Source organism: Oncorhynchus gorbuscha, linkage group LG01 (assembly GCF_021184085.1).
Source record: "Oncorhynchus gorbuscha isolate QuinsamMale2020 ecotype Even-year linkage group LG01, OgorEven_v1.0, whole genome shotgun sequence".
Taxonomy (NCBI): domain Eukaryota; kingdom Metazoa; phylum Chordata; class Actinopteri; order Salmoniformes; family Salmonidae; genus Oncorhynchus; species Oncorhynchus gorbuscha.
Genome location: NC_060173.1, coordinates 10,459,923 through 10,486,276, shown reverse-complemented (window position 1 = coordinate 10,486,276; position 26,354 = coordinate 10,459,923). Strand labels below are relative to the sequence as shown.

General features: G+C 43.2%; 1 protein-coding gene across 1 annotated transcript in view; it reads left to right on the top strand.

The window, feature by feature from the left end:
• The first annotated feature begins 441 nt into the window (after positions 1 to 441).
• Positions 442 to 26,354, top strand: part of LOC124032438 (CUGBP Elav-like family member 2) — a 51,303-nt gene continuing 25,390 nt past the window's right edge. The window contains exons 1-2 of the mRNA XM_046344844.1: positions 442 to 685; positions 25,684 to 25,874. Of these exons, the coding sequence (XP_046200800.1) occupies positions 564 to 685; positions 25,684 to 25,874 (313 nt within the window). The 5' untranslated portion in view covers positions 442 to 563. The remainder of the gene's footprint in view (positions 686 to 25,683; positions 25,875 to 26,354) is intronic.

Below are 26,354 nucleotides of genomic sequence, written 5' to 3'. Positions count from 1 at the left end.
ACACAGAGAGACACAGAGAGAGAGAGAGATACAGAGAGAGAGAGAGAGACACAGAGAGAGAGACACACAGAGAGAGAGAGACACACAGAGAGAGAGAGAGACACACAGAGAGAGAGAGAGACACACAGAGAGAGAGAGAGAGACACACAGAGAGAGAGAGAGAGAGAGAGAGAGAGAGAGAGAGAGAGAGAGAGAGAGAGAGAGAGAGACAGAGAGAGAGAGAGAGAGAGACACACACAGAGAGAGAGAGAGAGAGAGAGAGAGAGACACACAGAGAGAGAGAGAGAGAGACACACACAGAGAGAGAGAGACACACACAGAGAGAGAGAGACACAGAGAGAGAGAGAGAGAGAGAGAGAGAGAGAGAGAGAGAGAGAGAGAGAGAGAGAGAGAGAGAGAGAGAGAGAGAGAGAGAGAGAGAGAGAGAGAGAGAGAGAGAGAGAGAGAGAGAGAGAGAGAGAGAGAAATAGGCTACCCGGAGAGAGGGAGAAAGAGTGAGAAGAAGAGAAGTGGCCATTTAAACACACACAATAAGTTGGATTTTTCTGGAAGAGCACCGTGCGATGTTGGAACACTCGTCGGATCTAGCCCTGGTGCAGAGCTTGTATGTTAACAGCATGCGCTGTCCCCCCTCTGCCTCCGCCGCTGGTGTCCCTGTCAGGAATGAGGACCTAGGATCTCTGAGGTACGTCCGTCGGGTTGGTTGGATGTTGGGTTGGCCCCTAGTTCATTCAGAAGGAATCCGATCTAAACTGGCTGGCTTTTGTTGTAGTTGTGGTTGTGGTTGGAGCTATAGTCAGTGATTGTAATGCTTCTTTGTTCCTGTGGTGGTGGATAATGGCTATTGTTATAGGATGGATTCGTTGTTTGCAGTAGTCTTTCCCATTCCATGTTGGGTTAGGGTAGATGTATGATGTGTATGTTTTTCACTGAAAGAAAAAGGGACAATCTAACTTGTGATCTGGGAGAAAATCTCCCCCCCTGCCCGAAAATCCACCCTCCCTCCGTCATCTTTAAGAAACAGACAGACCTGAGCAGGATGCACCTATTAGTTATATTGATTGAAGTTACCAAGTCAATTGTGTAAAAAAAAAAAACATTATATTATCTGATTTAAAAAACAAAGAATTGCGTATTCAATACCAATGTATTAACAGCATCTAAATTAAAGGACGTCCCTTCTGAAGGTCAACGGTCACCCAGAAATGAAAATAAATAGAAGAAAAAGAAATGGGTCGAAGGTGCGACTCTCATTCACAGTTAAAAACTGAAGAAATGGGTCTCTGTCTGTCAGGCTGTCGGTGACGCAAACAGAATTCTACTTCCTGAAAATGACAGAGAGGCCACTGGAAAGTACAGGGCATAGTTTCTGAGAACAAGTTCCATCCATCCGGTTTCTAACGCCTCTCGTCAAAATCAGCATAAGCTCTGCGCTATCTTCTGCAAGGCACGGGACAATTTACATTAGCCAATAAGGAATTTGCATAAGCCAGTACCACAACCCTAAACTCAAACTACTCTGATAAGGTTTGTGTTAACCAACGTTACAGCCAGGCTACGACGCTGTGCATTTCTTTTCAGATTAGATTACAACATTGAGTCATCCTCATATCCTCTCCTTCTCCATTTTGAGAGCGCCAGCTTCAGTTGTTTGCCATTCTGCAAATGCTTTCAGAGCTAAGACAAAGTATGTCAGTCATGCAGGCAGTCAGGCAGGCAGGCAGGCAGACAGGCAGGCAGGCAGGCAGGCAGGCAGGCAGGCAGGCAGGCAGGCAGGCAGGCAGGCAGGATGGCAGGCAGGATGGCAGGCAGTCAGGCAGGCAGGCAGGCAGGCAGGCAGGCAGGCAGGCAGGCAGGCAGGCAGGCAGGCAGGCAGGCAGGCAGGCAGGCAGGCAGGCAGGCAGGCAGGCAGGCAGGCAGGCAGGCAGGCAGGCAGGCAGGCAGGCAGGATGGCAGGCAGGCAGGCAGGCAGGCAGGCAGGCAGGCAGGCAGGCAGGCAGGCAGGCAGGCAGGCAGGCAGGCAGGCAGGCAGGCAGGCAGGCAGGCAGGCAGGCAGGCAGGCAGGCAGGCAGGCAGGCAGGCAGGCAGGCAGGCAGGCAGGCAGGCAGGCAGGCAGGCAGGCAGGCAGGCAGGCAGGCAGGCAGGCAGGCAGGCAGGCAGGCAGGCAGGCAGGCAGGCAGGCAGGCAGGCAGGCAGGCAGGCAGGCAGGCAGGCAGGCAGGCAGGCAGGCAGGCAGGCAGGCAGGCAGGCAGGCAGGCAGGCAGGCAGGCAGGCAGGCAGGCAGGCAGTACGTTTATGGCGACATATACAAACAGACGTGACATAACCCATTTGGGTCGCTCTGTGCAGTTGGCCTATTTTCACTTGACACGCTTCACCATTGGTTTAGAAGAGGTGCAAATCAAATGCTGGATGAATTGATTTGTAGGGGCTAGGAATAGTCCAGCTCGTCCCAAGTCGCTCTGGATAAGAGCGTCTGCTAAATGACTTAAATGTAAATGTAAATGGATACAATAGAAAAGATGTAAACAAGGATGGCATGGTATGTGTAGGGATTACAATAGGATTATCATAGTAATCATCTGATGGATTACACATGGGAGGCTAGCACTGAGAGAGGCGGCAATATACTTCCGTTGCAACAAAAAAACAGTATTTATTTTAATATCTCTGCACAATATGTTCCCTTTATGCTCACAATTTAGCCTACTGTAGGCTACCCAGCAGATTTCCCATGTCAGACTTGACTATATTTAGTACATTTTAGTCATTTAGCAGACGCTCTTATCCAGGACGATTTACAGGAGCAATTAGAGTTTCAGTGCCTTGCTCAAGGGCACATCGACAGATTTGTTTTACCTAGTCGGTTCAGGGATTTGAAGCAGTGACCTTTTGGTTACTGGCTCAACTCTCTTAACCGTTGCAATATTCAGACTAACTCGTCGGATTCCACGAGACTACTGTTGAAATGTAATCTTCTTTTCTTAATGAGATTTTTGGAGATCTAATATTATTAGTCACAATTATCGGTGTCCAGTATGAAGGAATTTAGAGCTAGTTATACGAGCCAATGCTAACTAGTGTTAGCTCGATGACTGGAAGTCTATGGGTTTCTGCATATAGATACCCATAGACTTCCAGTCATTGCGCTAATGCTACTTAGCATTGGCTTGCGAAGATACCTCTAACTTCCTTCATACTGGACACAGAGACATAAAATGGTATCCATGAGTTCATCTGACTCTGGGGAAGTAGATAAATGACCTCATTACCAAAATCCCAAAGTATCCCTTTTAGGATGTTTCGAGGTTTTGCTAACCTGAGTTAGAATACCTTATGATAAGCTGCAAACGATAGTATTTACCAAGAGAGTTATCTATATTTTTCACAGCTGTCTATTTACCACCTTAAACCGATGGTGACACTAAGACCGCACTCAACAAGTTGTAAAGGGCCACAAGCAAACAAGAAAATGCACATCCGGAGGCGGCGCTCCAAGTGGCCAGTGATTTTATTGCAGGGAAACTAAAATCCATTTTACCTCATTTTTTACCAGCATGTCACCTGTGCAATTAGAGGCGAAAAAAATCAAGATCACCTTTAAATCACGTTCAATACGAAAGTGGTCCAATGAAGTGGATGCTAAGCTACAGGACTGTTTCGCTAGCACAGACTGGAATATGTTCAGAGATTCATCAGATAACATTGAGGAGTTTACCACATCAGTCACCGGCATCATTAATAAGTACATCGATGATGTTGTCCCCACAGTGACCATATGTACATATCCCAAACAGAAGTCATGGTTTACAGGCAACTAAAGGCTGCGCTAAAGGCTAGACCTGCCACTTTCAAGGAAAGGGACACTAATCCGGATGCTTATAAGAAATCCCGCTATGACCTCCGATGAGCCAACCAACAGTCAAAACGTCAATACAGGACTAAGAATGAATCGTACTACCCCCGGCTCTGACGCTCTGCGGATGTGGTAGGGCTTGCAAACTATCACAGATTTACAAAGGGAAACCCAGCCGCGAGCTGCCCAATGAAACGAGCCTACCAGACAAGCTACATTCCTTCTATGCACGCTTCGAGGCAAGCAACACTGAACCATTCATAGAAGTACCAGTTGTCCTGGGCAACAATGTAAACATTCACAAGCCCGCAGGGCAAGATGGATTACCAGGACATGCGCTGACCAGCTTGCAAGTGTCTTCACTGACATTTTCAACTTCTCCCTGACCCAGTCTGTAATACCAACATGTTTCAAGCAGACCACCATAGTCCTTGTGCCCAAGAACGCCAAGGTAACCTGCCTAAATGACTATCGCGCTATAGCACTCATATTTTAGCCATAAAATGCTTTGAAAGGCTGGTTATGGCTTTCAGTCAATTGGAGGTGCAGCTGTGGATGTATTTCAAGGCCTACCTTCAAACTCAGTGCCTCTTTGCTTGACATCATGGAAATCAAAAGAAATCAGCCAAGTCCTCAGAAAAAAATTGTAGACCTCCACAAGTCTGGTTCATCCTTGGGAGAAAATTCCAAACACCTTAAAGTACCACGTTCATCTGTACAAGCTATAGTAAGCAAGTATAAACACCATGGGACCACGCAGCCGTCATACCGCTCAGAAAGGAGACGCGTTCTATCTCTTAGAGATTAACGTACTTCGGTGCGAAAAGTGCAAATCAATCCCAGAACAACACCAAATGACCTTGTGAAGATGCTGGAGGAAACAGGTACAAAATTATCTACATCCACAGTAAAACGAGTCCAATATCGACATAACCTGAAAGGCCGCTCAGGAAGGAAGAAGCCACTGCTCCAAAACCACCATAAAAAAGTCAGACTACGGTTTGCAACTGCACTTGGGGACAAAGTTCGTACTTTTTGGAGAAATGTCCTCTGGTCTGATGAAACAAAAATAGAACTGTTTGGCCATAATGACCATTGTTATGTTTGGAGGAAAAAGGGAGATGCTTGCAAGCTGAAGAACACCATCTCAACCATGAAGCACAGGGGTGGCAACATCATGTTGTGGGGGTGCTTTGCTGCAGGACATACTGGTGCACTTCACAAAATAGATGGCATGGTATTGTAAGGAATGGCCATCACAAAGTCCTGACCTCCACCCTATAGAAGATTTGTGGGCAGAACTGAAAAACCATGTGAGAGCAAGGAGGCCTACAAACCTGACTAAGTTACCAGCTCTGTCAGGAGGAATGGGCCAAAATTCACCCAACTTAGTGTGGGAAGCTTGTGGAAGGCTACCTGAAACGTTTGACCCAAGTTAAACAATTTTAAGGCAATGCTACCAAATACTAATTGAGTATATGTAAACTTCTGACCCACTGGGAATGTGTTGGAAGAAATGAAAGCTGAAATAAATAATTATCTCTACTATTATTTTGACATTTCACATTCTTAAAATAAAGTGGTGATCCTAACTGACCTAAGACAGGGAATTTGAACTAGGATTAAATGTCAGGAATTGTGAAAAACTGAGTTTAAATGTATTTGGCTAAGGTGTATGTAAACTTTAGACTTCAAATGTATGTATGCGATGCATAGCAAAGCTCTTTTAAACTTTGCTTAACATAAACACAAACTGCAGTGTAGTCTGCCTTGAAAATTGTTATGGATACAGAATTAACTGGGGTTTCATAAATGGGATATTCCTTATCAGATATTCCCAATATTATTTTAGGGGGATGTGAATGAGAAGCTGCTGGGAACGCTATAATGAACGATTCCTGTTCAGTTGATGAAGCTACCAAACTCTCTCTGCTCCGGGTTGTATTCATTAGGCCACAACATACCAAATAAAATTGCAACAGCAAACCAAAATGAGTGTTTTTTTATTAGGTAAGTTCAGGTAGCCCCTCCATCCCTCTGTGATTCAGTACCTTTTCTTCCGTTGGGTGCCTAATGAATACACCCCTACTCTGCTCTGTTCTGCTCTTGTACAACCAGTACTTGACAACCGTGGTTTCAGCCCCCCTCGGAGCAGGTTTCATATAGGAAGACCTCGCCTGGCAAGTCCAGTTCAACAAAGAAAGACAGGCTCCTCCCCCCCAGGAAAACACCAGCAAAATCACAAAAGGGTAACATGAACTGTGACCTCTATAGAAGCAAAGTGTACATCCTAAATGGCACCGTATTCCCTATGTAGTGCACTACTTTTGACCAAGGCCCCTACTTTGTAAGGAATAGGGTGCCATTTGGGATGTAGCTAAAGACTCAGGAGGCCTGGGATTTTTTTTATTTTAATGATCTTAATCACTTGGTTTTCTTCCAGGCCTATATTCACAAAGAGTCTCAGAGTAGAAGTGCAGTGCTGATCAGTTTTGCCTTTCATATCACAATGAATATGATTATTTAGACAGGGAGGTACCTGATCCTAGATCAGCACTTCTACTCTGAATACTGGCCCAGATACTAATAGGAAAGGACTGGACTTGGAGTCGAGTGGCTCAACCTAAAATTTGGAGCAATTCATTAGAATTATGGCGAGAGGATTATAGAATGAGAATTTCCTATAGCTACTTGATTGGTAATAGTGAAGTGCTTGGGCTAAGGACTCTTCAGGGAATGGGTTTGCCATATAGCCTATCTAAGCCTCTCTAACCTCTCTCACAAATGGTATTGTGTCTGTAGTCAAGGTATAAGGAAGTGGTTTGGGTTGCTGTATACTTTTCCTTTCTCTGATAATATTTTACCTCTGTTACAAAATGTAAATTGCTTTCTGCTATCATCTGTCTTGGGTCTGTACTAGTCTAGCCAGGGAATGTGGGGGTCTTCATATCCTTGGATCAACACATGCAATATTTCCCAAACACCTTATTTAGGTCAGATTGAGAGCCATGGTTGGTTGGTGTGAGTGAAGACACTTGTGTAGCCTAATTTAAATAGACTGACAAAAAAATAGTCAAACACATTGCGGATTCTGTGAAAGTGTAAACCAAGATGACTGGACGAGCCTACAGTATTTTTACATACTTGACATGGAATGGAAGTAGCCACGCCTCTCTAGCTATCCCTATCTGCAGTCGCTTTGACAGTGAGGGGATTCGATTAACCTGGTCCGGGTAGACGTGTTTTGCACCGGGTGAAAATGGATTGCATTCGTATTGGAACTGGGCTGCCTCCCTGGCGTGAGAGCCAGGTGCCCATTTCAAAGTCCCTTAAAACAAAAGTGAAGTAAATAAGCATGTGGAGTAATGTGTAGGATTATGTATGTTTACATGCAAAAGTGATTACTTTTAATAAAAACGGTTTGTCTGGATTCCCAATGAAAACTAGTTCGAAAATTCTATCATATTTTACGGTAAAGAAATTTATGTTTCTGATATTGTTCGATTTGAAAGGGCGCTCCTCCATCGCCGCTTTTGCCCGTTCACGTCATGGGCCACAGAACGGGGCCCCGCGGTTCAACATAATCGAATCCGCCCAGTTGCGCGCCTGTAGTTTATTTCAACGGGGGATTGGAGGAGAAATTAGCTGGGGATAGCAGAATACGAATGTCAAACGACTGATGATTAGTATTCGCATGCTGCTGCTCTGAGTAAAAGGCTAGAATATATAACCCCCCCTCTCCTTGCACCTGTCCCGCTGCGTCTTGTGGTCGCGCAGGAGTTGAATCTCGAGGCGATTTCACTCGCTTTCATTGTTGACTACAGCGTGGTGGGTTCTGGTTGTAGCTCGTGAAAATGACTTCGACATACAGTGGTCTGGATTTTCATCCGGATAGGATGGTAGAAAGCCGGTTGATGATGAGCTCGGAAGATACAACGTAAGTAACTGTTTATTAGATTATAATAACCGATATCTAAAATATGTTTGTTTGTTGCATAAATTGCGTATAATAAAATAACCTCGAGTTGCATTCAACGCACTGATAATTTTACGAGACAATTCACCGACATGTCTGAGTAACATAGCAAGCGAAATGGCTAACTAGCTAACTAGCTAGCTGGAAAAAAAAAATGTTTACTTCTTGGCTAAGGAAATGCTAGTGAAGTGACATGTGCTTCCGGAGTTAACATGTTCCAGGCATTGTCGGACTAGGTAGTCGTCATTCTAAAGTGTTTTTAACATAGTCAGTTAGAAAGAATTGCTTGTGTGTTTCTTGTGTCGTTACCGTGAGAGCGCGAGAAAAAGCAGCACACGCGGCAGCCGCCCTTTTGATTTTTTTTTCTTTCTTCATGCCGCTTGCTTGAACGAATAGAGGAACGGAGAAAGGCAGCAACGGAGTCTTCTGTTCAGTAACAGGTAGGCCATGATAGAAAATGGCTAAAAAAAAAAGCATGAAATTATACACCCTATTGCAACGATTTTGATATCAAGTCGATGTATTGCATAATTCGCTGTAATGTAACGTTGTGCTTTTTTTTTTTCACGAGACAGTAAATGCATTTTATACTCGGATGTTTCACGAGGGGCAGGCAACTAACTACGTTTCTTTTGTAGCGAGTAGCGACCGTAGTTCCCCGTTAGCAATCGATTTCCCGTAATGGAGGTTCGTGTAGGGTGTCTTGCGGAACACACGTGGTACATTTATTGAGCAATTTTAATGGACATCTTGTGACCGCCGAAATAGATTGTTCGTAAAGGAAGCCAGACAACAGCACACATACATGTTGTTTTAGAAATGCCCGGGAGGCTAATTCGGCTTACCATGACTGGATTTCAACTCTCAGCCATATAAAGGGTACACAGCTCAAGGCTGTGCGTTGCTGAGGGAGAGTACACTCTGAAATCCCCCTCCCCTAGCTAGCTCTAGAAATGGGCTTGGCCCTGTAACGTTCATGAAACATAACCTATTTAGCTACATAGCTAGCTACATACTTAAACATGTTTACAGCAGCCCCCGTAGCCCGATATTGATTATTGGGCCGATAAATGGATTTGCAGTAAATGGTGAATGACAAATAGCATGTGATTTCCTGCTAGACGAGAACACACTGGAAGCATTAAGCGAGCGAGAGAGAGAGGGAGAATCCATTTTTGTTTTTGTATCTACTACAAATAGGTTTGTCATAATCCTCATGGGAACTCTTTCGACCTCTAACCTGTCCAGCACATATCTGTTGTTGTATGATGGATTTCTGAAGAATGTTACCGTCATCCCCGCCAATCACTCACTAGGTCATCATCATACAGCAAGTATGCTGTAGTAACTACATGCATTTGAAATACACAGACAGACAGAGGGAAAAAAGGTGACCTAAAGAAGGGATGATTAAGTGAGGTAAAAGGTGGTCCTTCTGTAGCTCAGTTGGTAGAGCATGGCGCTTGTAACGCCAGGGTAGCGGGTTCGATCCCCGGGACCACCCATACGTAGAATGTATGCACACATGACTGTAAGTCGCTTTGGATAAAAGCGTCTGCTAAATGGCATATATTATATATATATTATTATATATATTATTATATTATATTATAGGTAAAAGGTCATCATGGTTATCTGGCACTTGCATGATTGTGGGTCTAAAGCCTAGCAGAGCAGTGGTCTGGGACAATAGAAATGAAAGGAATCTCATCTTTTGGTTTTGGACCCACACACAGTTGATGCAATCTCAACCTAACTCATCTGTGTTCTGTGATTTGATTGAGTTTCTGATAAAGGACAGTGAGATAGATGGTGAATATCTGGGCTTAAGTGTGATCCTTTGGCAGCGAATACTGATATGGGAAGCATCCCAAATGGTGCCATTTTCCCTATATAGTGTACTACTTTTTTACCCTATGGTTCCTGGTCCAAATGTAGTGCACTATATAAGGAATAGGGTGGCATTTGGAACACACAGTGTGTTATCTGGGCTAAGCTACATTTGATGGTGCTGTGATCCCATTGTTGTGGACTCTGACTGATTTTTAAATAGACTGCTAATGAAGTATACATAAACTCTCTTGGTTAATAGTATGGTCTACAGCTTGTCATGAGGTATTGATCTCAGGCGAGTAGAACATTGAGCCTCCCTTTAATATTAGAGATTGAGCACCAGTTGCTAACAATGACCAACCCCTGCCCCCTTTCCTGACGCTGTCATACGGTCTTGAAGATGTATAAGAAACAGCTAGATGTATATTGTCCTTGTTCAGCCGCGACTCCGAGGAACATAGGATATTCTATTTCTCCGGGTCCCGTTGATACAATAGTAGTAGTTTCGTCAGGGTGCCCGCACGTTGGCCTCTTAAGCGGACTCTTCAGAGTCTCTGGAATTGGGGCCTTGTCTGGGGTGAGCAGTATGTCCTGCGCCGCCTAAACGTTGAAGTAGACTCCTCATCCAAATCCAGGTTAGTGGTCGCTGTTCTGATGTTCAGAAGCCTTTTTTCAGCCATAGGAAAAGATGGTGGAAACATTACACATTGCACTAAAGTTTATCGGCACATATAAACACACAAAAATTGCAGAGTTGTCCAGAAACCCGTAAAACTGCAGCTATTCATTGCAGCTCCATTCTATATCATACCAAAAACGCCAAAGGAACCTGTCTATATGACTATTGCGTATCTCCCACCCGGACAAGAGGACCACCTATGTGACAATGCTGCAACTGGATCCTGGACTTCCTGACGTGCTGCCCCTTGGTGGTGAGGGAAGTCAACAACACGTCTGCCATGCTGACCCTCAACACGGGGGCCCCTCAAGGTTGCGTGGTTAGTCCCCCTCCAGTGCTCCCTGGTCACTCACGACTGTGTTGCTGCGGCCGCCTCCCAACTTTACGTTTTCTGACGACACAACGTTGGTAGGCCTGATCACCTGCGATGATGAGACTGCTTATAGGGAGGGAATCAGATACCTGGCAGTGTGGTGCCTGGACAACCTCTCCCTCAACTTCAGCAAGACAAAAATTAGCTGATCGGGGACTACAGGAAATGCAGGGCCGAGCATGCCCCCATTAACATCAATGGGGCTGTGGTGAATTGGGTCGAGGCTCTTGTCCACATCACTATGATTCTATTATGATCCAGACACCAAGACCGTCGGGAAGAGGATATGATAATGCCTCTTTCTCCTCCCAGAGGCAGAAAAGATTTGACAAGGGCCCTCAGATCCTCACATATTTTTTTTTTTAGCTGCACCATTTTGAGAGCAACTTGATTGACTGCTTCACTGCTTGGAATGGCAACTGCTTGGCATTTGACTGCAAGGCGCTACAGAGGCCCAGTCCATCGCCAAGCTCCCTGCTATCCAGGACGTCTATACCAAGGCGGTGTCAGAAGGCCCTAATATTTGTATTTCTTAATTCCTTTACTTTAGATTTGTCTATTGCTAGGTATTACTGCACTGTTGGAGCTAGAAATGCAAGTTTTTCGCTGCACTGTAGTAACATCTGCTAAATGTGTATGTGACAAATAAAATTTCATTTGATGTAGGGCTGACTCTATTTAGTCGACTCTACCGATTTTGTTGGGCCAGTGTTTTTAACGCGTCTTGCTTGACACCTGTCTCATTGGCCTAATCCATTGTGGATGGCACAACAGCATCACCAGTAGTACATTTACTGTTAATTCCCATAATTTTGAATCTACAATTTGTTTGTTTACTGTAATCTGTTAATGCATTCATATTTGTAGTCTTTTTTACAGTTTTTGTTGTCTTGGTGGACACTTTGTTTGCAGAGCGCACAACCTAGGCTTTTGTTCTATTTACAAGTTGCCAATTTGTGTTTGGAGCATTCCTGTCAATGTAGAGTAAGGATGTTGGCCTGACTATACATAGCAGTGGGCCTAGGCTACCTGGCCTGCATGCAAATGTTGGCTTATAAATGTGCCCATTTGGGGATCTGATAGTATTTCTGATTGTCTTGACTCACCACCACTCATGAGCCGTGTAGCTTCTCAAACTAAATGTTTTCTTCACCTGAAATGGCAAGTAAACCAAGTCTGTTTTTACGTCCATTGAAAATACAACCTCAATGTAGCCTATTTGGAAAAAATCATTCCAGCCTTCTCCTTTTCGGTAACCACTCAGCGTGAAGGAGAAAAAAATGTAATGTGCTGATTCAGCTGAAACTTCCCAAAATAGGCCTAGGGGGAAACTTAAAAAATATATATATAATGTTGCAAGTGCAAGCTTCTGGCTGGATGAAGTTGATTGTTTGATGCAATGTTTCAAGTTCCTTGCAGACGAGCCATGAGTAGCCAATGTGATTATTATTTTTTTTTTCAGTTGTAGTGTTATTTGTTGGCTTTATGTAGGCAATTCTTTACATGTTTGGTGATGGCAATAGAAGTTACTTTTAGATTTGTATAATCTTAATTTGGATGAAGCTCATAACTGGCACGCAGATTGGTAAAAACGGTGACACAAATTGGCACTCCAAATGGAAAGGGTTGCGGACCCCTGGTGTATTACTGGCAGATTCTGCGAAAGCCAGCAGCAGCGGGAGGAGATTCGGGAACTATCTTTTTCCCCCCTGCTTGTTAGGCTTGTTAAACTCTTGGTCCTACCTGGCACGCAGGCGTCCCATCTAGACATCTGGAAATGCAAATGTACTACGCTAAATGCTAATAGTACTAGTTAAAACTCAAACGTTCATTAAAATACACATGCAGGGTATTGAATTAAAGCTACACTCGTGAATCCAGGCAACAAGTCAGATTTTTAAAATGCTTTTCGGCGAAAGCATGAGAAGCTATTATCTGATAGCATGTAACACCCCAAAAGACCCGCAGGGGACGTAAACAAAATAATTAGCATAGTCGTCGCTACACAAACCGCACAAATAAAATATAAAACATTCATGACCTTTGACCATCTTTGTTGGCACTCCTAGATGTCCCATAATCACTATTGGGTCTTTTTTCGATTAAATCGGTCCATATATAGCCTAGATATCGATCTATGAAGACTGTGTGATAAATGGAAAACAATAGCGTCTTATAACGTAACGTCATTTTTTAAAATTAAAAAAGTCGACGATAAACTTTCACAAAACACTTCGAAATACTTTTGTAATGCAACTTTATGTATTATTAAACGTTAATAAGCGATTAAATTGATCACGAGGCGGAGTATATTCTTTAGCTGTCTGTCTGGAAAAAATGTCCGGGTAGTTCTCAACCAAAATATCCGGTCGGAGACCGGAGGAAATGCGTTGCCTTGCGTCTGTTTGACCAAGAAACAAAGCCTAGGCAAATGACAAGACTCTAGACAACGTGTGGAAGGTGTAGGTATTGCAACCTCAGCCCCATTAAATGTGGTTCACCTTTATCAGTGGGTTCAAGTCGCGCATGGATATATATTTCCATTTTCAGTGATCAGATTTTCCTGCGCTTTTCGAAGAAACGCACGTTCTGTTAGTCACAGCCGTGATTTAACCAGTTTTATAAACGTCTGAGTGTTTTCTATCCACACATACTAATCATATGCATATACTATATTCCTGGCATGAGTAGCAGGGCGCTGAAATGTTGCACGATTTTTTAACAGAATGTTCGAAAAAAGTAGGGGGTAGGAGTAACAGGTTAAGTTCATGTTTTAAGTGTCCCAATATTTCTGTTATTACGGGGCTACCAGTCAGTCGAGTGCGCATGAAGTCTGTTGGTTGATGGACCTGGCCTTGAGTGTAATGGTGACCTTTGAGGGTGTTCATATGGTATAGTGGGTATAGTAAACTTTGTGGGTATGGTGAACTTTGTTAAACGGGAACCTTGTCGTTGTCATTTCGAGTTAACAAGGATATCTTGATCTCTAGCTCCCTCTTAAGTTCTGTCACACTGTGCTTAGTGTCAGACAAGCCCAGTAGCCTACATAAAGTTGATTTCTTTAAAACATGTGTCCTAAAAATACACATGGTAAAATTTCTACCTGTAGAGTGGTCAAAAACTGCCCTAGGTTCCAGCCAACAAAGTCAAACTGTTCTCTCTCTGTTACCACACGGCAAGCAGTACCTATTAAACAAGTCTGGAACCAACAGAACCTGAACAGTTTCTTATGGCAACACAAATATAAACTTAACAATTTCAAAGGAAATCAGCCAATTTGAAATGAATTGAGCCATAATTTATGGATTTCACGACTGGGCAGGTTTACAGCCATGGGTGGGCGTGGGCACGCCCACCCACTGGGGTCCAGGCCCAGCCAATCAGAATGTGTTTTTCTCCACCAAAGGGCGTTTTCACAGCCAGAAATACTTTAAAATATATTTTTTAAAATTTTGTTTGAATTTTACCCCCTTTTCTTCCCAGTTTCGTGGTATCCAGTAGCTATTATCTTGTCTCATCGCTACAACTCCCGTACGGGCTCGGGAGAGACGAAGGTTGAAAGTCATGTGTCCTCCGATACACAACTAAACCAAGCCGCACTGCTTCTTAATTAACACAACGCCATCCAACCCGGAAGCCAGCCGCACCAATGTGTCGGAGGAAACACCGTGCACCTGGCAACCTTGGTTAGCGCGCACTGCGTCCGGCCCGCCACAGGAGTCGCTGGTGCGCGATGAGACAAGGACATCCCTACCAACCAAGCCCTCCCTAACCCGGACGACGCTAGACCAATTGTGCGTCGCCCCACGGACGTCACGGCCGGTTACAACAGAGCCTGGGCGCGAACCCAGGGACTCTGGTGGCACAGCTGGCGCTGCAGTACAGTGCTCTTAACCACTGCGCCACCCGGGAGGCAGGACTTCATGATACACAATACATGTATGTTTTGTTTGATAAAGTTCATATTTATATCCAAAAATCTCAGGTTACATTGGCGTGTTACGTTCAGTAATGTTTTGCTTCCAAAACATCCAGTGATTTTGCAGAGAGACTCATCAATTTACAGAAATACTCATAAACATTGAACTTCTCCTTAATGCAACCGCTGTGTCAGATTTCAAAAAAGCTCTATGGAGAAAGCACACCATGCAATAATCTGAGTACAGCGCTCAGAGACCAAAACAAGCCACACAGATACCTGCCATGTTGTGGAGTCAACAGAAGTCAGAAATAGCATTATAAAGGTTCACCTATCTTTGCTCTTCATCAGAATGTACTCTCAGGAATCCCAGTTCCACAATAAATGTTTGTTTTATTTGATAAAGTCCATTATGTCCAAATGCCTCCTTTTTGTTTGCGTTTAGTTCACAAATCCAAATTCACGAAGCGCAGGCCAGACACAATAAAATAAAAAATCCATTACATAAATATTCTGTTTAAACCTGATAATTCCTTTGTCTTTAGAAAGGAAAAGGAACGCAGCTAACTCTCACGGGTTTGCGCGAGACTGGGCTCATAGCATTCTGCCAGACCACTTACTCAATCAGCTCTTATTCTCCTCCATCACCGTAGAAGCCCCAAACAAGGTTCTAAAGACTGACATCCCGTGGAAGCCTTCGAAAGCAATATGATTCGTGGCAGTTTGGTTTCTCCTCTGAACCAAATGGTAAAACACATGCAGCTGGAGATTACGCAATAATTTCGACGGAGGACACCAAGCGGACACCTGGTAAATGTAGTCTCTTACGGTCAATCTTCCAATGATATGCCTACAAATACGTCACAATACTGCAGACACCTTGGGGAAACGACAGAAAGTGTAGGCTCATTCCTTGCGCATTCACAGCCATATAAGGAGACATTGGAACACAGCGCCTCCAAAATCTGTCTCACTTCCTGTATGAAATATCATCTTGGTTTCACCTGTAGCATCAGTTCTGTGGCACTCACAGATAATATCTTTGCAGTTTTGGAAACATCAGTGTTTTCTTTCCAAAGCTGTCGATTATATGGATAGTCTAGCATCTTTTCGTGACAAAATACCTTGTTTAAGACAAGTTAAGAGGTTAATTTATCATCGAATTACAGCTTACTTTGCCAAACGGGTGATGTTTTAACCAAAGCACATTCACGAAAAAAACAGTCATTGCACGAATGTACCTAACCATAAACGAACAATGCCTTTCTTAAAATCAATACACAAAGTATATATTTTTAAACCTGCATATTTAGTTAAAATAAATTCTTGTTAGCAGGCAATATTATTTAAGGAAATTGTCACTTCTCTTGCGTTCATTGCACACGGAGTCGGGGTATAATGCAGCAGTTTGGGCTGCCTGGCTCGTTGCGAACTAATTTGCCAGAATTTTACATAATTATGACAACATTGAAGGTTGTAACAGCAATATTTAGACTTAGGGTTGCCACCCGTTTGATAAAATACATATATAATAATAATAATATAATAATAATAATATATAATAATATAATATATAATAATATAATAATAATAATATATGCCATTTAGCGGACGCTTTTATCCAAAGCGACTTAGTCATGTGTGCATACATTCTACATATGGGTGGTCCCGGGAATCAAACCCACTACCCTGGCGTTACAAGCGCCATGCTCTACCAACTGAGCTACAGAAGGACCACAACACATACAGAACGGTTCTGTATTTCACTGAAAGAAGAAACCTCTTTTTCCCGGATTTGACCATATTAATGGCCAAGGGCTTGGATTTCTGAATTTATTATAGGTAAGTGTATGATTTGATTGAGCAGTCTGACTGAGCGGTGGTAGGCAGCAGCATGCTCATAAGCATTTATTGTAACTTTACTGCGTTGCCAGCAGCTCTTAGCAATGTTTGAATCACAGCTCTGTTTATGACTTCAAGCCTTGCAACTCCAGAGATTAGGCTGGCAATACTAATGTGCCTATTAGAACATCCAATAGTCAAAGGTCTATGAAATACAAATGGTATAGATAGAAATAGTCGCTGCGTCATAATTCCTATAATAACTATAACCTAAAACTTCTTAACTGGGAGTATTGAACCACCAGCTTTCATATGTTCTCATGTTCTGAGCAAGTAACTTTTTACATGGCACATATTGTACTTTTACTTCTCCAACACTGTTTTTTTGCATTTCAACCAAATTAAGCATGTTTCTTTATTTATTTGAGACCGAATATATTTTATTTGTATTTTATTAAGTGTTCATTCAGTGTTGTAATAGTCATTATTCCAAACTTTATATAATCGGTATCTGTTTTTGGTTCTCCAATCGCTATCTCCGTTGAAAAAAATCATAATCGGACGACCTCTAATTCCAGGTGACTATCTCATGAAGCTGGTTGACAGAATGCCAAGTGTGTGCAAACCTGTCAGGGCAAAGGGTGGCTACTCTGAACAATAAAATGTATTTTGATTTGTTTAACAATTGGTTACTATATGATTCTGTGATAGTTTATAGTTTTGGTGTCTTCACTTACTCTACAACGTAAAAATAAAGAAACCCTTGAATGAGTAGGTAGCTACTTTTGACTGTATGAGGCCACATGATCTTCACTCATTGTATTTATTACTTTATTTCTATTCTTTCTCTCTTCATTGTTGGGAAGAGCCTGTACGTAAGCATTTTACTCTTAGTCTACACCTGTTTACAAAGCATGTGACAAAAAAAATTGAGCTGGCTGTCTGTTGATCTTGTCAAAGTGTGGCCCCTTGGCATGGAGTCCTGGGGCTGACGGTGGTGGCCAGCTGTTCTCATAGTGTGTGTGTTCAAGAGGGAGAAAGGGAGCCGTGCAGACAGATGTTGACTGCTGAGGACTCCATTCTGGCTTGTCACCTGTTCTGCTGCTGGTGTGATGTTGGATATGCACCCCGTATCGCGGTTAAATTAAAAAAAATAAAAAGTTGTCTACTCTGGTCCAAAACCAGTTTGGCTGAAGATGTAGATCTAGATCAAACTGCATATGCTGTGGCCTACATCGACTTCAAACCGCTCTCCTGAGTTTTGTATGCTTAATTTTACATTTTTGGCCGGAAAAATATGGTGTTGGTGGTGTCGTCCTGGCCCTAGCTGGTACTCTATAGAGCACGGGGACAGGAAATAGAGCCTACTTTCACATTACATGCTCCGTGTTAGATATGGAAATGGAAAACATTGAGACAGGAAGGTGTCTTGGATTCGACCCGTGCCAAAGTAAATCAAAAAATCCCGTTTGTATGGAAGTTGGAACATCCCATATGACACACACAAGTGGCACGTTATGATATAGGAAGCTAAGCCTTGCTAATAAAATCTTGAAGATTGCAATGGCATGAACTTGATCTACCAGGTGACCATAGACTCATGGTACACAGCACATGGGATGAGTTGTGTAAGTTGAGTGGAATCTGCTGCCAGGCCAAAGTTGTTTATTATTGGGTGCACACAATGAAAAATGTTTTCCAATGGAAAGTGAAAATAAGAATTCCTTATTGGACAAGCCCAGGTAGTCCATTCCCTTCCTGTTTGTCTTTTTTTATTTTTCTCTTGTTTTTTTTTTTTTTTTTTTTTTTTACAGCTCACTATTTCAGGCATTTGTGTTGGATAGGTTTCGGGAACCAGGGGAGTGTGTAGGCAGGTTGACCTCTCCCTCTTGGACAGTGGAGCAGAAAGCTGCTAGCTAGCTGGTGACAGTTTCAAGAAGAGCTGGAAGGACTGCATAACTGTTAGAGATGCATGATATATCGGAGTCTGGAGATATTAACCAAAAATGCCAACTGTATCGTTCTGACGTCTAGTTTAATGCCGGCAGTCATTTGAAAGAGTTGTCTCTCTGAAATGATCTTGAAGGGGAAATCAATTAAAGCCAAAATAATAGAATTTGTTGCCCTTGACAATCAACCGTTCTCCGTCGTGGGTGATGTTGGCTTTCGCCGACTGGCCTGAGCACCGGTACACACTACCAAGTTCGCTATTTTTCGGATATTGCCCTACCGGAGTTGCAAAGTAATAGCGTCACTGCTATTAGCTTCACAACATGCATACTATGGAGCAAAGTTTGGGGTCTTTGTATGTCAAAGATGGTAGCACTGTCAAAGCTGTACAAAAAAGTCAGCAAACACTGGCCACGAACGATGTGTTTACGATACCGCGTTGGTAATGAAGCATTATTTGCAACTTCTGGGGTAGCTAGCTTTAGCTTGGTACCTACAGTGGGGCAAAAAATAATTTAGTCAGCCACCAATTGTGCAAGTTCTCCCACTTAAAAAGATGAGGCCTGTAATTTTCATCATAGGTAGTACATGACAGACAAAATGAGGGGAAAAAATCCAGAAATTCACATTGTAGGATTTTTAAAATGAATTTATTTGCAAATTATGGGGACATGTGTAAATGACGACAATAACTTTTTGGTGTGTGTGACATTTATTTAATTAGGCAAGTCTGTTAAGAATATTCTTGTTTACAAAGACGGACCGGACGATGCAAGGCCAATTGTGTGCCGCCCTATGGGACTCCCAGGAACGGCCCAAATGTGATGCAGCCTGGTTTCGGACCAGGGACTTTAGTGACACCTCTTGCATTGAGATGCGGTGCCTTAGACTGCTGTGTGTGTGTGTGTGTGTGTAACTATTTAACTGTACTAGAACGCTTAAAAGGCCGCTAAAATGAAGTGTCAGTATAGTTTTTTTCTTTCTCTTCCGGCAAGGAAAATGTCAGGTATTGGTAAAAAAACAAATATGCATCACTAACTGTGCATAAAAATAACTTTTCCTTTTTTAAAGCATGCTATTAAAGGATGGCATCAAACGTCAGTTTACCCTGGTCTTAACAGCTACAGTATCTTATTTAACTTGTTTTTTTTAAATATTGCGTGCTTTTCTAAGCACCAGACTAGGAACCCCTGTTTTCCCTGGGTCTAACTTCAGTGTATTTCGGTCTCTATGCTGCTAGTTTCTCCCCTGAGGACCCATCGGTGCTAGCCTGGATCCCATAATTCAGTTTGGATCTAGGCTCTGACCCTGCTGTTGCTGCTCCTGCTAACAAGCTTCTCTTGGCCTGATGCTGGTGTTTGCATGCTAGCACAGCTGGATAAGGTGTGACTAGACCACAGTTGATTTGGGATCATCCTCAGCCAGATTCCTATTCAATTCTAGAGCATTCACCCACACCCGCTTTACTTTGAATCCTTATTCTCGAGACATTTTGAGTGTCCATTTAAAAAAATCATGCACCCATTCACACCCTGACGCAACTCTAATTCGCATCCCCTCCTCCGGCCTTTATCACAGTCACCCAGGGACACTCACTTATTAATTTCATTCCATAACCACGGTTATGGTCTTGTAGGTCTTGTCATCAGGCCCTGGCTGCTTGTTTTTTAACATGGGGCTCTAGTCACAGTTTTTTAACATGGGGCCCAATGTTAACATGGGGCCCAATCTAGTCACAGTCTGATTGGACACATCATTCTTCATCAGGGGAAATGCAACAATGAAAATGAGGCCATGTTGAGGCAGAATTGGAGTTAATGCTGGGAGGAAAACGTCTTTAATGGGGCCCTCGTCGGAGCACCGATGTACTGATTATAGACCAGGACAACAGTCCTTTCAGCAGTCTGCAGCACCTTGTATGGAATTCAGACGAGATATCAGACTGAAGAATGTGTGTGTTGCGTTGCGCCTTGCTGTAGTGACTCGAGGTGCAGGCTGCCCTTCCTGTGTGTCGTTGTTTAATGTAATCGTTGTGGTTTACAGCCTTGTAGTGCTGGGGCAAACACACACACACCAGAAACCAACTGCTGCTATTTCTGTGTCGCTTGTCATGTGCCTTGCTGGAGTGAGAAGTGGTGCATCATGCTCTGCTTGTGTGATCTAACCAGTCCGAGGTCGTCTCCCACTGCCAAGTGACTCCTGAGGGAAGGGAGCATCAGTTATAACCCAACGAAGGAGAGCCTCTTAACATGGCTATTTATGCAAACTCCCTTTACCACAACTATGAATTGAACCAAAACATGAAGCAACGCTGCATGATCTCACCAGGTGTGGATGGACCTATGAATTTTAAAACTTAATTTATTTTAAAGAATTCTTTGAATTTTTTAAGGTAGTCGAGTGATCAAACAATCCCAACCAAGCCAAGGAAAAGCCTTAGGCTTGTATTCCAAGTTAAACTGGTTGGTGTTAACGCTCCATTTAATTTAGGATTCATACAGAACCCAACGACGCCAGGTGACACCTTTCTGAGAAGATGGTTGACATGTAGTCTAGGGTATATAGCCTTATATTGGTGACTGGTGCTGCCTCCGTGACAGTCTCGCTATAATGGGAGCTACTAGGAAAGGTAAAGCAGCAGTGGAACTGACATGCTTCTGCGGTCAGACCCCAGCAAACGGCCGGGCATATGGTCCCGGTAAATCATGTTATTTTATGGGAAGCGCAACAGCAGGTATGCTAATTTCAGACTTGGGCCTTGGAGTCCTCTGGAGCCCAGGCGTCAGCTGCTCCCGGGTGTCTTTGGGACAGGTCACCTGCCACATCATAGGGCCGCCAGGCCTCAAGTCTTTCCCTGGTCTGGGTCGTAATCATTGGGGTACAACATATGTAGCGAAACGCGTTGCAACCTAAAAGGCCATGTGTTTTTTTTTTCTTATTGGATACTTTGGAGACTTCTGTTTAAAATAAGAAAATTGAATATCCCCCCCCTTTACTTGGAGAGTGCCCTCAAGTGACTAATCATTAAGTTTACTCCAAAGAATTATTTATTTGTTGCAGTTTGAATTGAACAGTATTAAACAATCAGAATGGGGGACAGCCCCATGTTTTTAAAAATCACTTTACAGTGCCTCAAGTATTCATACTGCTTGATTTATTTCAGGTTTTATTAGCCTGATTTCAAAATGGATCAAATGTACTTTTTTTCTTCTCACCCATCTATCTACACACAATACCCCAAAATGATAAAGGGTAAGCTTGTTTTTTTGTTGTTTTTTTTGAGCAAATATGTGAAATTAAATGCAGATCTAATTGACATAAGCATTCACAACTATCTGCTATGACACAAATTGTGCTTGGGTGCATCCAATTTCTCTTTGATTATCCTTGATGTCAATACAATTTCATTGGTGTCCACCTGTTGCCAATTCGATAGACAGAGGTGCGTTTCTAAATCATGTTCAAACTATCTATATAAAAGGTCCCCACAGTCGACCGTGCATGTCAAAGCAGAAACTATACCATAAGGCAAATATAGGCAAATCCTTGATGAGAACCTGCTGCAGAGCACAAACGACCTTAGAATGAGGGTGAACATTTACATTGCAGCAGGACAGTGACCCCCAGAATACAGTCAAAGCAACCTGGGAATGGCTAAAGCATTAGAATCTGGACGTCCTTTTGAGTGACCCAGCCAAAGCACAGACTTAAATCCCAATGGAAGTCTAGTTAAATAAAAAATTGGTTTTTAGGTCGGGTTACTACATGATTCCATATTTCTTCACTATTCTACAATGTAGAACATTGTAAAAAAATAAAGAAACCCTGGAATCAGGGATCAACGTTTCACTGTTACTGTATGTAAATAAGATGTATGTCATTAATTTTTACAATTTTATATACATTATCAAAAATGTCAACCGGTTTTTGCTTTGTCATTATGGGGTATTGTGTGTAGATTGCTGAGAATTGTTTTATCCATTTTAGAATAAAGCAGTAACAATGTCGAAGGGTCTGAGTACTTTCCTAATGCTCTGTACATGTATGAGTTCAGAAGGCAAGTCACTCCGTAAAATGGCGTCAAGCTGTCTGGTTACTAGATAATGGTGTCACACGACACAATGCCCGCTGGTTTAGTTAGACGCAGCGTTAAGTGGGAGGATTACAAAGCGTCCTTCTGACTCACTAAAGGCCCATTGTTATCGTAGAGGGTAGCTGTGAAGTGTTCTCTCCAGCATCTGAACAATATGCGCTTGTTTCCCCTGCTGCTGTGCTGGGGATGGCATAGATAAATAATTTGTAGAATGGAACCTGCCATCACAGTAATTTGACTTGGAATAGGGGATGTCCATTCTAAGAATTCGATGTCTATGGAACGCTAGTAGGTTACTCCCTGTTCCATCGCCAACCCAACCAATGCCTGAGGAGTGACATGGTGATGGTTTACAGGCAACAGTCCTCTGCTTACTGAACTCTGTTTTTAGAGGGTAAAACATTTATGTATGGAAATACAAAAGGATTTTTTTATTTTTTTGTTGACAAGTTCAGTCCTTCCTGTGTTTTCGGCCTGCTATCTTTCAATTTGTGCTGACTGACCCTACTGTGCTGGAGCCTTCCTGCTTAGAGGATTCTGTGGAGCTAGCTGTCGGGATGGGTGGTGGGTGTAAAGAAGTCGCCCCATGGCTTTATATATATTATTTTTATAGCTGTGTGTAGCTGCTTGGATGAGTTGACTCCAGTAGGATGGTTTGTCTCTATTTTTCCACCCTAAAATGAGTGTGATTTAGTTAACAAGTATTGGATTTGGGTGTTTTCTAAGAGTTGGATTTCCAAAGGAAGAGTCGCTAAGGTACTTGTCAGTAAGCATGTCGTTTAGGTCGTCCCTTGGTGTGTCGGCCGAGCGTTTGGGCTCTGTGTGTAAGAGATGGATGGCTCGTGTCCAAAGGTCTGTATACTTACCCTCTATCATTTTAAATTTAGCCTAGTCATCTTAACCCTGTTTGTTTTCCTCGGGCCCTCTGCTTACTATCCCATTAGAATTAATCGGTGTGTGTCGCCAGCTTGATATCCACTAGGAGTCCCTCTGCTCATCTGGCTGTGTGTACACACACACACACACACACACACACACACACACACACACACACACACACACACACACACACACACACACACACACACACACACACACACACACACACACACACACACACACACACACACACACACTTTTTCTTCAAGCTCACGTGTGCTCTGCTGTGAGTAAACGATAACTTCTCGTTGGCATTACCTGTACCTAGGAGACTGTAGGGCAGGGATCAACTAGATTCAGCCACGGGCCGATAATTAATTTTATTTTTTCATTGTTTTTCTGAACTGGATGGTCAGTGGGGAGGGGGCTGCTAATTTAATATAATAATATATGATATATAATAATAATAATAATATATGCCATTTAGCAGGCGCTTTTATCCAAAGCGACTTACAGTCATGTGTGCATACATTCTACGTATGGGTGGTCCCGGGAATCGAACCCACTACCCTGGCGTTACAAGCGCCATGCTCTACCAACTGAGGTACAGAAGGACAGATTTGACCGCAAGAAGCCTAGAAAGACTAAAACGGTCATTTCAAATCTAGCTTCCATCTTGTGTACGATAACCTGTTTCGTGAGAATACTTGAACAGATTTCTTTAATTAAATCACTGAGGTGATTTCCATTTTTTTGGTATATATTTTTTTGTTGCCATGGGCCTCCAGTTGGGGAACCCTGCTGTAGGGCCATAATCACAATGAACTCCCTTCCCTCCCAGCTAAATGTAGGACCAGAGTCCTGGCCCTCTTCCAGCCTGACTGAGTCAGGAAGGCTATGGTTAGAGATTGTGAGATGCTGCCCCCTCAGCTTCCCAGTCTAGCTCAGTGGAGGCATGTGCTGAGAGAGGCTTCTGCTGTGTTGTAGTGGACTGTGTGATACTGGTACGCTCACGACATGGTCTCTAAGTCCTAGTTGGGGGTCTGTGAGGTATGCTCCTGTGCTGTGTAGAGTACTGAGCTTAATCAGTCCCAAGTCTAGCCTTAACTTAATCACCCTGAGAATGCTGATCTCCTCTCAGGGCCGGTCGAGCTGCCTTGCGTTGGCGCTGACCCACCCTGAGAGAAGAGAGCGGGGGTTATGAACTCTAAGTGGTGGGAGGGGCCAATAGTTAGGCTACCTCGGTCATTAGCCAATGACTGAAAAATGGGACCTGTCAAGAAACATTAACACGTTTAGCATACATTCAATGATTAACGATGGGTCTTGTCCAGTCATTTTGGAGAGGATGTGTGATTATTTTTCATCAGTGTCTGCTCTTTTATTTTCTGTCAGCCAGACTTGTTAGTTATGTGCTCTAAAATGTATGTTAACCTCTAGTGACACCCCATCCCGTGAGCGGGACCGATGTCATCATCTGACGCTAATTAACATAACGCAAAGGACATAGAAATTCCTATTCTTGAAAATCACAAGTGAAATGTATTGGAACACAGCTTAGCCTTTTGTTAATCACCCTGTCATCTCAGATTTTCAAAATATGCTTTACAGCCAAAGCTAGACAAGCATTTGCGTAAGTTTATCGATAGCCTAGCATAGCATTATGCCTTGCTAGCAGCAGGCAACCTTGTCACAAATCAGAAAAGCAATCAAATTAAATCGTTTACCTTTGAACTTCAGATGTTTTCACTCAGACTCCCGGGTAGATAGCCAAAGTTAATTTTTTCCCAAAAATATTATTTTTGTAGGCAAAATAGCTCCGTTTGTTCTTCACGTTTGGCTGAGAAATTGGTCACTCATTGGCACGCAGTGCTTTCAAAATATGGGTCACTTCCGGATTGGATTTTTCTCAGGCTTTCGCCTGCAACATCAGTTCTGTTATATTCACAGACAATATCTTTACAGTTTTGGAAATGTTAGAAAACACTATCCAAAGCTGTCAATTATATGCATATTCTAGCATCATGTCCTGACAAAATATCCCGTTTTAAAACTGGAATGTTTTTTTCCCCAAAAATGAAAATACTGCCCCTAGAGTCACAACAGGTTATATTTAAAATAAACGTGGTACAGATGTGACAAACTATCGCTAGGGAGCAATTGTTCTGCCAACACTGCAGGACAACTTAACTGCTTCACCAGCAACTGTACCAGCCTGGTGGACCCAAAAGTATGTTTCAGGTTCTGGTACAGTCTAATAATCCCTCACCTCTTCCCCCACAGCAACGGCAGCAAGATGAACGGTTCCATTGAGAACCTGGAAACACCTGACCATGACTCCATCAAGATGTTCGTTGGCCAGATACCTCGCTCCTGGACAGAAACCGAGCTCAAGGAGCTGTTTGAGCCCTACGGCGCCGTGCACCAGATCAACATCCTCCGAGACCGCACCGCCACACCCCCCCAGAGCAAAGGTAAGGGGGAGCCTGGCACAGAGTGAACACACACACACACACACACACACACACACACACACACACACACACACACACACACACACACACACACACACACACACACACACACACACACACACACACACACACACACACACACACACACACACTACACCCGCAGAGCAAATAATCAATTTAAAATGTCTCTAATGAAGCCCTTTCTATACCAGCATAAATACCTTTACTATAGCCCAGGCCTTAGAGGCCAAAGAGGACTGAAACACAGACAGAAAGACAAGGTGCCAACGCCATTCATTGTCAAGTGTTGATGGCAAATACCTCTGAGCCAGGCTCTGCAAGCTGTTTGTGCACACACTTGTCTATTACTTAAAATACAGCATTCGGTTCTAATGTATTATTAGGGGTTAAATAACAACCCTCTTTACACTTGTGCATTATGGGAGAACATAGTCTTTCCCTCTGGTGAGAGGGAGAGAT